Raw genomic sequence first — 14,010 nt, 5'->3', positions numbered from 1 at the left:
TTTTTTCTTTTTTTTAAAAATCTTTCACACTAATCTGATACAGTTACATTTATGCGGCGACACTAAACGACATCCACTCTAGTGTCTCAGCGCTCACTGACCTGTGAGTGACGGAACGTGTGTGAAAGCCTAAGTGACTGATGCACGCTGTATGATTCTGTTGCACGGTGAGATGGACTGGAGGCAGTAAAACGACGACATGCCCTATCTATCCGCCCCAGTGTGGCTCCTTCCGAAGTCTGCCATATTAAACTGAAGCAGCTTCTTGCACAGTTCAGGCATGGGGGTGAGGGGAGGAGGGGGGGGGGAGGGGAGGGGGAGGAGACGCTCCCACTCTCCTTATGTATTCCAGGGCGTTGCTGCATATATTGTTTGATACAATCAACGTGGACCGTGGGGGCATTGCGCAGCGCTCAAACACGTCGCCCTCCCAAGGGTAATTTAAGTCTGAGTAACACTGACACGATTTATGCAGATTTCAACACATGGCTTTGTGCAATGTTTTTTTTTTTTTTTTTTGAGAGGGGCACAAATTTCCACAGGTTTTAGAAAGTAGGGAGATATCAAAAAGGTGTGTGAAGCAGTATGCACACTGCGGAGTGTGTGTATATGTAGGCATGCAGTGCATTGAAGGTCGAAACTCGAGACATTGTCTGGAGTATTTTCTACCAAGGCGGTCGAGGCTCTTCCCCCCCACCCCCCACGTGACATATTTTAACGTGCCACACCCCGACGAAGGTGGAAAGTGGGAGCACACACAGTTCCACACGTTGGCTGGAACTCACAACTCGCCTTGGAAGATGGGAAGAGAAGATCCACATGTCTGAACCAAGATATGACTTTTCATACTAATGGGACTGCCAGAGTGTTTCCAAAACATTGGACTTCTTCCCCCACTCAGCTTGGCATACATGCATTTGGGAGATGAGGTAGAGGCCGTGTAGAAGCTATTCCAGTGGGCTGGAAAGCTTTGTTGAGTGTTTGACACAGAGGGGACCGGAAGATTTGATAGGTAATGTAAATCATGGAATATGCCTCGGTGGAAAGGAGGGGGAAAGGGTGGTGTGGGTGGTGTTGGCGCAAAGCGATTCAATCGGGAACCAAATCCTCCAAATGCAGCTTTGAATAAGAATGAAATAGATAAAGCTCGCAGGAGCCATCACAGGAACTGTAATATTAGACAAACGGGAGATTTGCAATGCTGTTTTCTGAAATATCACGAGACATTATCAGTTCCTCGGGGGCTAATCTCTAGCTTTTGCCTGAATTTAGAGGACAGCGTACTCGCTTTCCCTCTGCTTCAGCTAACGTGGTGGCGGTTGCGGTCGGTGGAGTGTCGGGGCGGTTTAGGTGACTGCAGGTCTTATCAGCTGGGGGGCGCTCAACTTTCTGTTCCTGTCAGGAGGTTAATCCCATGGAATATCTGGGGAGAGCTGCCCGCTCGATAAATCACACGTCACGCTTTGCCTCCTCGCTTTACAGCCAACACCAAAAATGCCTCACAGCACAACACCGTGTACTCCGACATCTATTACATCACTGCTGTAATTAACCAATTATATCGAGGTCATCATTACGTTGACCTAATTATTCATTTCTCCATCCAAACGCCCGTTTTGAATGAATGCATTGTGCTAGAAGTTAGGCATTCTGGATCTGTTGTGTCAATTAAACCCCAATAAGAAACGAAAGAGAGAAAATGTGCCGCACTCGCAGGGCGCATTAGTATTCAGCTGCTCTCCACCAGAGGAGATGGGTGGGTGGGTGAGCTGGGTGGATGAGCTCCTATCGCTCCCCTCCGCTAATTAAAACTAACGGCTGCAGGTGGCGCGCGGCGGCGGGCAGGCGAGCGGCCGGGCGGCGTGTTTGTGTTGGTGGTTCGCCTTCATTACCAACACCATCCATTCTCCTCAGCCCCAACACTGTATCGACTGGGGCCCCCGGAACACGTCTCAAGAACAAAAAAATGTGGGGGTGATCTAAATGCAAATGGCGCGCGGTGTGATGCATTACGCGGGGCCCGGGAGGAGAGGTGGAAGCAGGAGGAAGACCTTTTCTCTCAGTGGTGGGATCTGAATGACGGCCGATGGTCAATAGAAGCAGGCTTCGAAATGTCCTCCCACAGCTTTGGAATGGGGGGGGGGGGGGGGGGGAGCTGTTTCCCAGCAACTATGGACACGATTAACATGCTCTCTCCGCTGCCTTTCAGCAAGATCAATGCAAGACGGGAAGAGAGGGAGAGAGCAACTGGGTCTATTCCCATCCGTGTCTTTTTAAATCACACCAGGTCTCAGGAGCCTTTAGGTCATCCCGGCATTCCTCAGACACACACACACACACACACACACACACACACACACACTCACACGGTTTAGTGCGGCTTTAGCCAGAGGCAGCGCTGCACGGATCCATAATTATGACAAATGGTTACCTTCATGATACTGCCGCCAAAATCAAAAGTGTAAAAATACAACTGAATTGATTCCGGAAAAGGGATTTGACTAAAATGGAGTTTGAAGCGTATGCTCAGCTTTCAGTTTTTCACTGAATCCCCACTGACACGTTTGATCCCATCCAGCCAAAATAAAAAAATGATGAGAATAGATTTTTACACACATTAACTGTCCAATTATCTTCTTGAAATTGTACCACTCTCTGTGTGATCTAGAAAGAAAGAGAGAGGGGTTGTTGTGTCAAAATACACAGTTTATTTTTGGAACCATAAGCGACATGAGAGTAGACGTTTTGAGTTAACCAAAATGTAAGATGTGAGGGTTGTAAGATGATAACTCTGACAGCTCCTAGACCCAACAGCGCCGTAGTAGCATATACAAGGTATTTTACTCAAAATGAAATCATAATTCACTAAATAAACATCATGCCGTGTGGAAGAGGGCGACTAGAGACCAGGAACTGCCCTGCAAAACGACTGGCTTGTGCACGATGGGTCGGGTGGGCTGGGTGTGTTCCCCAAATTAGGGCCAGAAGAAGAAGAAAAAGAAGAAGAAGATGCAGAGAGCCGGAGGAGAGATCATCTTGCGTGGCGGATTTGATGAGTATCACATGAAAATCCACCTTGTCGGTTCTCAAGTAATACGTTTGTGTCACGGGAGGAGTTAAAGGCAGCTGTAATTTAAGTGTGTGTGTGTGTGTGTGTGTGTGTGTGTGTGTGTGTTAGGTTAACATAGCCGCTCCAATAGCATAATAGCCTAGAGAAACCGCACTGTATATTTTTTGTGATACAAAAGATATTTTTCGCTCTTCTCCCATCTGGCTTTGGCCAGAATTTGATTGACAGATGGCTCAATCCAATCACCTGCCAAGCGTTATTTGAAGTAGCCTGCCCTTTTACAATGACAGCTTCTCAGTTGGTTCTGTGTAATAAACCATCTGGCACGTCAGGTTAGAGACAGCTCACACATTTAAAAATGTTTTACAGGTGGCTCAGGCGGAATATTGAAGGAGGTCAAGAAAACAAAAACTGAAAGGAAGGAAATAAGACATTCAAAAGCACTAGAGTAGCACCATGCTAACTATTTGCCAAGGCGTAGCCTGGGCGGCATCGCATGCTTTGTATTGCATGTTGGTGCATGGGAGGGTTCCCCACTGGCTGGTTCACAGCCGCCACCCTTTGCACCACCTTAGCAGACATGTGACCTTGTCAAATACAGATACGATTATTGAAGGCTTTATTCCCGAAGACATTTCACTTGACAGACATTTTGTCTTGTCCCAAGGATGGCAGGCTAAGGAGAATGAAATGTATTTAACGGTGGCTCGGTTCCATGCAGTGCCCCCAGTAAACCATGACAGTGAGCCGGCATCCTTTATGTTATTAAATAAACCTATGCTTATTTTTTCTGCTATAAGGCATATTGTCGTGGTTTGACAGGAACACATCGGGGGGCAGAGGTGGAAACACACTCATTACTCGGGTGGTTGTAATCTGCATAATTAAAATTAATTTCCTCCCAGACTAAACCAATCGACCGTCTCCGCGGAACATATTTTGACTCATCGCGGCAGGAAGTGCACTGAGGTAAATAATAAAATGAACAATGTGCTGAATTCCGGCTTTAATTCCAGGTTGGTGCAGGCAGACCCTGGAATAAAACCCAGCTGTCGTTAACGCCTGTGCTATTTCCAAATGTCTGCTGTGAAAAAGAGGCTTAGAACAAAACTTGACAGAATCTGGTCAGGGGACAGAAATGTGTCTCTGCAAGCGCTCTCTGCGACAAGGAAGATTAAAATAAAAGCGTGGTGTTCTCTTTTCACTGAACGATGGCCCGGGGTTCGTCTCCACATGAGGGATCATCTTGGTCTCTTTGCAAATGAGCGGAGGTGGTGTCTTCGCGCAGCTTTCCACATTCAGTTCGCTTATACCTTTTTGTTGTTCGATGTTGCTGTCGTGCCCTTCCCGTCCACCTGACACCTGATTGGCCACCTGCCTCTGCAGCTGTTTCTCATTTGCACATCAGCTCCAGAGTACAAAGGGAGCGAGAGTCCATGTCATTTGCGTGTGTTGGGGGTTTATTAGGTTTTAGTTCATTTCTGTGAGCCGGATGTTACACAAAGTGCTCTGTAACCCTTTTGTCTGGTATCAGTTCCCAGGAGTGGGGTCTCCCCCACTTCTTGCTCATACTCATTCCACACACGCAATACCACACTTGATGAGGTAACTTTAATTTGAATGAAATCCAATAAACAAATTTGCCTGAAGTGGGAGCGCTGAGCTATCAAGGATGAGACAACTCGGGGATCATTGTGCTAGTTATGCCCGTGGCATTCATTCTTGATTCATTAAGAATTCTCATTGAAGTTGTATTAGGGCTCAGCGATGTTGACTTTCTAGTGATGACTCTGTTTCCCCACTCACAGGCCGGGTCCTGGCTTCGTTACGTTGGATGAACCGGGGCTTGGACGGAGGTCGAGTACTGAGAAGTACCCCATGATGTGCGTCTGTCTACCACTGGCAGACACTTTATTTTTAGAATGACTTGAGGTCTCGGTCGGAATAACTCTCGAGGAGAGCACAGTTCTGCCAGGTTTGAGTAAGACTGAAATAAAAAATGTTTTCCTTTTGAGTCTTTTTTTCATTTCACCAGACACTTAAATGAAAAGGCATTTTAAAAGCTTTTTTTTCACTTGATGCATTTCCAACAGAAGCTGTAGATGTGTCCAGCCATATAAAAGGGTTATTACTTCCGAATGGGCTCCTCGTTTGATGTAATAATCTGCTATTTATTTTATGAGAACAACCTATTTTGCTACTCAAGTGCAAGTTAATCAATGTATTAGTGATTCATGGAAGATTTTTGCTTTTCTGGGAAGAAACGCGTTGCGGTCCACATTTACATCCCAGTGAGGGCCATGTTATCAGCCAAATACAAAGGGGGATATTTACTGTTCCTATTTATATGGATGCTGATTGAATGAATCAAATGAGATAAGAAAAGAAATTCAGTCTCCACATTAATCCATCATGTGAAAACAACAATGGCTGTTGTTAAATGACGATGCAGGTTGAAGCATGTCACTTGCAATCTCACTCTCGAGTCCGCATTGCGATTCACAGAAGACATGACGTCCACCAAATGAACACACATCATTCAGCGATATTATCAGGATATGATGACTTGTCAAAGCTGATTGATAGCAGCAAATTCCCTCCATATGTGCTTGTAGGTAAGTGTGGGCGCTCAATGCAGGCCAATTGGGGACATTTTTGGGGTCCGCTATTTCATTAAATCATGCTGAAACGGGTGAATTTTCCCTTAATCTTGATACTCGTGTCTAGGAGAAGAACTGCAGGTGTGTGGGATGTTAAAGTTTAAACTCAGTACTGCCCCTGCTGGCTGGAGGAGGGATTCTAACTCTATGAGTTCTGTAGTTCACACCCGGCCTTCAGCCCCCAGTCAGGCCATCACACTGCAGCGGGGCTATTTAATAGCAAGAATTCAGAAAAGAATAAGAATGATTTCACACAACTTCTTAGTGTTGTTTTGGAAAAGAAAAGGATTGGTCTATTTTTTTTTCTTTTATTTTTTTATGTCTCACATTGTGTCAAATTATAAGGGGAAGCCAGAAGACAGGGTAGGAAATAATGTTATAAAATCTAAAAAGAAAATACATCCAACATCAGAATTGCTGAATACTGTAAAATATTTTCAATATGCTGCAATAGGGAAGCAATTTCTCTGTTGATGCTCATAACATAAAAAAAGGTCCACGCTTTAAATGTGCAGTCGAATAGCGGCCCCCTTTGCTAATACAAAATGACTCCAGTTCCCTCCTAGACTTCCCCCTTTTATTGATGGATAAAAGGCTGTAAATGGTGTGTGAGAAAGATGCAAACAGTCTGCCGGTGTGATGTTGCATTTAGCAAAAGGGACGGCACACAGAACACCCATCTGTGAAAAACGACCCCATCTCCCAACACAGTGCATCAGTGGCTCCTTCGGCCCGAGCTGCACATGCCTTAAGTCGAAGGATGGAGATCAGACCGAGACGGGAGACCATCGGGTCGGTGTCATTTCCACTCATCAGCAAATCCTTGCACCAAAAAGCTTTTTACAGCCATATGTGTACGGCTACTTCCTCATAATCCCCAAAAGAAATCTAATAGAATGGATCTTCTCTGTCCTAATAGTCCTTTCAGATTCATTTCACACATGGCAGTGATGGGAATCCTGGATATGTAATTAAAGCCGGCTGTAATTATGACATTTAGATTCACATTTAGCAGATTTGTCATGAACAGGAATTCTGTGAACTCTACCCGAGTGTACTTCACCAAAAATGGGCTTCAATGCTGTTCATGCCAAATTCTCACTCTTCTCATGCGGCTCTGTGTATCTTGATAATAGTCATTTCAAACAAGTGTTGGGCTCCTCAGAATGATGTCGACGGCTGGAGAACAATTCCATACAAAATTCAGTATCAGTACCAGTATTTTTACTCAAATAATGTGCAGATTTGAAGACTTTCTTGGAGCAAATGGTTGGAAAATAGTAAATGCATCTACGTGAAGGTAATTCTTGCTTCACCTGCACATCACACGATCCATTCTATTGTATTTATTTTTGGTGAACCCTCCTGTGGAACATATGAAGGCCTGACATGCACAACACTCAAACATCTTGTCTGCTGCTGGGAGCCATGAGCGAAACAGAAGAATCAGAGTCAATCGCACACTGCTATGAGATATTTAGTTTAAAAACACTTCATGTTTACCTCCTTTCGAGTGTCAGACCCTTAGCCTGAGAGAACGCAGCCTTTCACATTTCTTTCAATTTTCACCCACCGCCTTGCCTGATATTTTTGGTGTGAGGAGTCAGAGTTTCTGTAAGTGTTGCTTTCTTCTCTTTTTATTCCAGCAATGCCCCCCCCGCCCCCCCCCACACACACACACACACATACTCACTCGCACATCTTCTCTGTCTAACATACAATGAGTGACACGGTGACATCCAGGAGTATCTGTTTGGAGATCTTAGATACCTGAAGCCAACAGTACTTGATGTACCCTGACACAGCTGAAAATGGCTCCGCCTGCAGCAGTTAGATTATCAGAAGAAAACGGCCCGAAATCATCTGCAGGGAAAACACGCGGAATCACAGGCCACCTCTTTAGGAATGCAAGTCACATGACTTCTCAACGTTAAACCGGTTCGTGCGAGACACACACACACACACACACACACACATGCACACACATTGGGAATCTAATCTGTTTTGGGGGGTTTTTCTGTGAAAACTCCAGAGGATTTTTACAACGCGATTCTTTTATTTTATTGAGGGATCGATTGGGTCGGCCACGCTCCGGCAGCAGCAGATATCACGCTCTCTGAGGTGGGATAGCGAGAGCTGCACCTTTTTCCTGAGTTTTCTGACAATTGTCTCACCAGTAACAGCTGCAATAAGTGGCAGAACAAGCAGAGGGATACCTGTCGATAATGGTAATCTGACGGCCGCGGTGCTTTGGGGATTTTTCACACCACGTGTAATTCATTTGACGCAGATGCTGCTCTCTCAGATCACACAGGACAAATGGAGGCGCACGTGGATCTAGATTTATGTTACTTTGCTTTCCAACACCGTCAGTACTGTGTAACTTTGCAGCTACCGCGGAGCACTGTAAATCAGGTTTAGCCGCTTTGTGCAATAAATCCACCTCCTGAAGAAGCGCTTCTACTGACAATTCTTCGAATTACTGCTCTGAAAATAAGTTGCAGGAAACTAGAATATGAGGTCGGGTTTGGAGAGGAACACACTCATTACACAAAGCTAACATTTAGAGAAGGAACGAGAAGTTATGTGACGTTATCCAATCAGGCAAAAGTCCCGGTCATCATTATTCAAATATTTGTATTAGATAAACCTCATTTAGACTTTCCTGCCGGATCTGACAGTCTTTCCCCCCCCGGCTCTGGTTGAATTTTTCCCCGGGCCCAGCAGCACGGTCACACTGGTCCAGATGAAGAGCCCTGGTGAAGTGCAGACCTACCGACCCCCCCCCCCCCAGCTGTGGGGACCCTTTTGACTTGACTAAAAGCCAACTGTGTGTCCTCCCACCAGGACAAACGGCGAATGCCCCCCCCCCCCCCATCCCTCTCTTGTTACCACAGTCTTCCCTTCCCTCACCTACCTACCTCAGATCTGCTGTGCCGGCATGCTGCAATTAAACCGGACTTGAATGATTTATCTCAACGACCCCCGTTACAAGCTGCTCATTGCAACTTAAATCTTCAAAAACATACAGTATAATGTTTAATATATGGCCCGATGCTCAAGATATGTTACTTTCTCATTAATGACACAACATTTCAACAGCTGCATAAAATGATCATACTTTATTCAACACCATCTTTTAAAGTTGTTGGATACAATTTAAAGATCTGGATCATTTCTTAGAAACGCATTTACACATCGTTGACTTAACAAACAGACTCACATGGTGAAAGTATTAAAACATATCAAATAAATAAGACGTAATAAGTTGTTTTGCACAGTGCTCTTCGACGAATCACACGCCACCTTTGACATGATCCGAGACAGCTCCTCTCAGGCGGCGCGTAGGAGAAAGAAAAGGGTCAAGAAAAGGTCGAGACAAAGAAAGGGACGTGAATGAACGTCAGGTCCTCAGAACTTGCAGCAGTAGCCGCAGCCCTTGTAGGACGTGCAGCAGTTGCAGCACCAGCGGCACAGGGAGAGGTGGCTCTGGCGCTTCTGCCTCAAGAGGTGATCCGGCATCTGTGCGAGAGATAAGAGACGTGAGCAAACCCGGTCTTCTCCGCGGGGGGGGTTCTCCGTGGGGAAAACACATCCACTTAAATCTGAATTTGCTCACGGTAATTGGCTTAATTCATTCAGTCCATTGAACGTACCATCTTGGATTCCATTGACATTTCTTGATATGCCGCGACTGGAGTGTCGTTGCTCCCTGCCTCCTCCTGCCCGTGCACCTGCTAATGAATTATGCACGTTTAGGAGCCACGTTTCAGCAGCCCGACACAACATTCATGGCTAATAGAGCGCACGTGGCGGGTTAAAGTCGGATTCTTACCCCGGTGAATGGGACGGCAGAGCTCTCCAGAATGCAAATAAAGGCGAGCACGAGTGTCACTGCAACTGCAATGCTGAATGCCTTCATTTTCGCGAGGGTGTTTGTGGGGGGGGGGGGGGGGGGCGTTTAGTTATTAAATCCTTTTTCGAAGATTAGAGTTGACGGGTTGTCTTTCTCATGGGTGTCGGACCACCGAGGAGCAAGTTTCTCTCAAAAGTATTCTCTTCGGCTTCAGGTGGGTTCTTCCCTCTGTCTGACGGTCCACGGTGCATTCTGGTATTTATACACACTTTGTGCTCCCTGTTGCACCATCGCAACAGGAGGCCCGGCCCATTCCTGGCAGCGGTTAGCTCACTGCGCTGGGGAAGTTTTGACCTCCTCCTCTCTCCCTCCACTGTGCTGCAACACTGGGGGATGAGAGGGGGGGGGGGGTGTGGAATGTCCACTCAGAAATATCAAATCGACAATAAACCTTTGAATAAAATCACGTTATGTGAACGTGAACATGGTGCCGCTGCAGGAGAACATCTTTTTCTTTCAATTTTTCTTTCAACGTTTCAAAGGAGAAATGCACTTTGTATTGAACTTCAGCTCAAAGCCAGAGACTTTTTTCCACAAGATGGAGCGCTGGAGATCCCCTCCAGCAAAAAGGTCAAGGCCGCAGGGGGGGGTCAACGTATCTCGCGGCTGACTGAGCCGCACTCGCTTCGACCCGGGAAATCCTTCAGAGGAGAGGGAGCCACTTTGGAAAATCCACTGCTCAGTCTAAAGGATGTAATTACAACCCCTCAAATGGAATAATTAGCCCCTCGTTTTGAACACATTGGGTTTTTGCATAATACACAAGGAACCTGCAGTTGAACCAAATTAAATCCCTTTGAGAGCGGCCAGAGTAGTAGCCAGGATTCAAATCCGCCATCCGAGAGGTGTTTCCATATGCATTTGTTAAAGGTGAATATAATGGGATCTGAGGAGGTTTAATATGGTTGGAAGGCGCATTTTACCCCTCAGCTTAACTGTGAATCATCTGTAAAATACATGCCTACGATAACAGCTGCTTTTGTTCCATTAAAACACAATTAGTACTTTCCCAACACACAGCATGGTAACAATCGTCGACGGGTTCAAGAAAAGAATTCAAACTGTGTGGATTTAATGACAACGCCATAATAATAACCCTGATTGTCGACGACGCGCGGGGAAAAAACTACAACCCTAATAATCGTAGGAATAATTTGCCCCCTTATCACTGAAGCAGCGATAAAAACCTTAAGATGAATTGGCCTGTCAGAGAGGGAACTATTTCACAACAACGTCAGGCTGCAAATCGTGCAAAAATCAATACGTGTGGAAAAGAAAAATAACAAAAAAAGAGGCAAAATAAAAAGGTACAAACTGATAAACGGGAGTGCGAGCGGATAAAATCAGTGGCCATTTGAATTCTCATTACACCTTCAAAGTGTCTCCAAATTGCTCCGCGCCGACTCAATTAGCAGGAACAACATGTGGCGGGACCCCTGCGTCAGTCTGTCTCGTTCACTGATAACCCCTCTGCCCCCCCGTGCTTGTTTTGGGTGACCACAACGTCAGTGTCAACAAATACAGCCGCGGATGCCTCCACATCTGTTGGAATCCACCCCAGCTCGTCTGACGTTGGGGGGGGGGGGGGGGGGGGGACTCTGCATCAATTGATTGAGATGAACCAATGAAATCTGAATATGACACCGGTCGACTGGACGAGGACCACTAAATCCGACAGGTTCACCGCCTGAGCACAGGTGAGATGCAGGGAAGGGAGGTGGGGGGGGGCATGTCGGCTTAAAAAAAAAGCCCCAGTTAAAGGGGCAAGGAGAGGGCTCGGGGTTTTCCGAGAAGTGGTTGTCCCGTGTGGTCCCGTGTGTCTCCTGTCAGTCACCGGCTATCGCCGGGGATCTTCTGGCCAAACAAAGGCCGGCACCAGCGAGGCGGACAGATTCACCTCGGCGGGCGCCGCTCTGCCTTCTCCCTCCCTGGTCGAGGGCATTGCCCCCGCCGGCCCCTCTTACATCATCACCACTCTGTCCCCACATGCTTCACATGGAGCTGATAGACCCCCCCCCCCTCCCCATCTCTCCCCAAAACACAAAGCAACCAGTGTCGGTTTGACACGCGCGCCGGGATTAATAAATAAACAGTGTCCCTTCGGGGGGGGTGGGGGCGGCGGGGTGAAGCTCAGCTTTAAGAGCTTCTGCCTTCCCAGAATGGTGACTGTGGGGAATTCCCCCCTTTTTTGTGCAAAATGTCGGAAGCATGTCGCAATGCACCGCTGGGACTTCCAGCAGTGTCACTCTTAATCGCCCTCAGGAATAACGTCTAAATATATAATAACGTTCATGAGGCCCCGGCTCCCCGCGACATGAAAATGAGGATGGCAATAGGAGGAGGAATCTCTGAAAGCAGATAATGTCTCTTCCCTTCTTGGCTTGGTGGGCTTGCAGCACAGATGTAAAGGGCGAGCAAACAGCTGGTCCTCTTCCCTAAAAGGTTGTCGGTTCGATCCTGACAGTCCGATTGTAATGAAGAAATTAATTTATCAAAGATGCCACAAGGCGAACTCTTTTGAGTTGTGACTCCAAAGGACAGAAATCTCATTTTGAGGCTTTGCTCTCAATAATAAAACAACCCAAACGATGTCAAAGTGTATTTTCACTTGCTGCTTCACGGGATGTTTTCCTGCTTCAAAGCGGTGATTTCAGCTGCTCTACACAAGTCACACACTGAAAGCGTATTAGCACATCTTTATAGATCCATGTTTACTGTTCCACAAGGAAATCAAGCATCTATTGTGCCGAACAGGCCTCGCTGGCAGGATAGTAGTAGAAACAACGTGTGCAAATATGAAAGAATGGCAGAAAGCAGATCGTCTCATGTGCACATTCGCTGCCCAGGAAGAGTTGTTTAATTAATAATGAAGAACAAAAGGATTTCTTTTTGCATGTGATTGTGGAGTTTTGCAGAAACGGAGCTCTGCAGCAGAAACACAAGACCCTGATGATTACAGCTTGATGATCCTCAGAAGTTAAAGGGATTTTTTTAATGGTTTTGGAATGTGTATTGATGCTTATAGTCCCTTTTTTTTTTTTTACATGCAAATTAGCAACTGCCCTTTTTCAGGACACCTAACAGAAACTCACTCTTTGGGTATTTGCTGATTTGCTGATGCTATTAGGAGCGCGACAGATGCTGCGTAGTTATTAGCGCAGGAAGATGAGTCAGTGTGGTACACAAAGCACGAGCAGCACTGTACCTCTGATTAAATAACAACCTTTTGTCAGCCGGATTTTCTTTTCAGAGAGAAGGAATGAGGACACAATGCAGAGAGCCCGTGTGTGTGTGTGTGTGTGTGTGTAAGACGGGCCCGCGGGACGCAATCCTGAGCCAGAAGGACGCGGCGCCCAGTCGGTAGGCGGGCCTCAGGCAATAATGAGGGAGAAGGTATTTGCCAATTGACATGAAGGACTTTTTCAGAATGCGGCTTCGGGAGAGCAGACGTCCCCCCGATACTGACCGGACTGCAGTCAGAGCAACGGGAGGCGACCCCCCCCCCGTCCAATGAACACATCGGTTAACGGTGAGTGAAATATCCACCCGGAGAGGTGAGAAGTGACACGTCACGTTTGCAATCTGGAGCTCTTCTTCAAAGCCACTTCCTTTCACCCGCTGCAGGGTCTGAGGGGGGGGGGGGGGGGACAGACAGACAGACAGACAGAGACAAACAGACAGACAGGAGGACGGACAGAGCAGTATGACCCAATCAGAGAAGTACATGTTATCAGAGATCAGCCACTTCAAACACAGACAGGAACACACTGACGCCTGCCTGGCTAGCGCAGTGTGTTTTTGAATGGCGGCTGACTAGCTTAGAGACCTTTGTTGGGGAGGGTCGGGTGGGGGTGGGGGGGGGGGGGGCACATATGTTACACACAGCACGGCACAGCAGCCATTGAATAGATAATGGGCCTGTGAGTTATAAGTAGTCTTACTGTTTTGGGCACTTAAGAGATTACACAAATCACCCCCCCCCCCCCCCCTTTAAGAGCAGAGCGATGCTCAAAGTCAAATTCAATCCCACTGAGGCGCCTTTTATCCTCCATCGATCGTGCTCGACCAAGGCCCCCCCCTCCCCCCCGCCCTGTGAGTTCTGACTAACTGGTTTCCATTTTACCAGTGTGTGGATCAGATCGATGGAGCGAGGGCGGGCTTTCTCAGAGGAAGCACACAGCGCCTTGGTGGATGCAGCCGATTGGCTGAGGGGTTGCATGGAGAGCCTCCTCCAGAGGGACCAGGAACGTTACAGCTTCATACGATGGGGATTTGTGGTTATCATCATATTTCTGGGGGTGAAACCCTCCTTTCGGTCAAGTACACGTGTGGCGGATAATCTCCACGTCTTTAGGAAAGTTCTG

The 14,010-nt window shown here is 46.9% G+C and overlaps 1 protein-coding gene across 2 annotated transcripts; it reads right to left on the bottom strand.

Moving 5' to 3' along the window:
* Window positions 1-8,833: 8,833 nt before the first annotated feature.
* Window positions 8,834-9,834, bottom strand: hamp (hepcidin antimicrobial peptide). Of its 2 annotated transcripts, none has more exons than XM_037452804.2 (3): window positions 9,566-9,834; window positions 9,387-9,467; window positions 8,834-9,252 (listed from the first exon to the last, which is right to left on the bottom strand). In XM_037452804.2, the coding sequence occupies exons 1-3, from the start codon at window positions 9,650-9,652 to the stop codon at window positions 9,142-9,144; spliced, it is 279 nt and encodes a 92-aa protein (XP_037308701.2). In that variant the 5' UTR covers window positions 9,653-9,834; the 3' UTR covers window positions 8,834-9,141. The 2 variants fall into 2 exon arrangements, with proteins under 2 accessions (XP_037308701.2, XP_037308702.2); XM_037452805.2 differs by having other exon boundaries at window positions 9,387-9,464.
* Window positions 9,835-14,010: the final 4,176 nt, after the last annotated feature.

The sequence above is a fragment of the Pungitius pungitius genome, chromosome 11, assembly GCF_949316345.1.
Source record: "Pungitius pungitius chromosome 11, fPunPun2.1, whole genome shotgun sequence".
Taxonomy (NCBI): domain Eukaryota; kingdom Metazoa; phylum Chordata; class Actinopteri; order Perciformes; family Gasterosteidae; genus Pungitius; species Pungitius pungitius.
The sequence above is the reverse complement of the archived record's forward strand: the minus strand, read 5'-3'. Positions and strand labels throughout refer to the sequence as shown.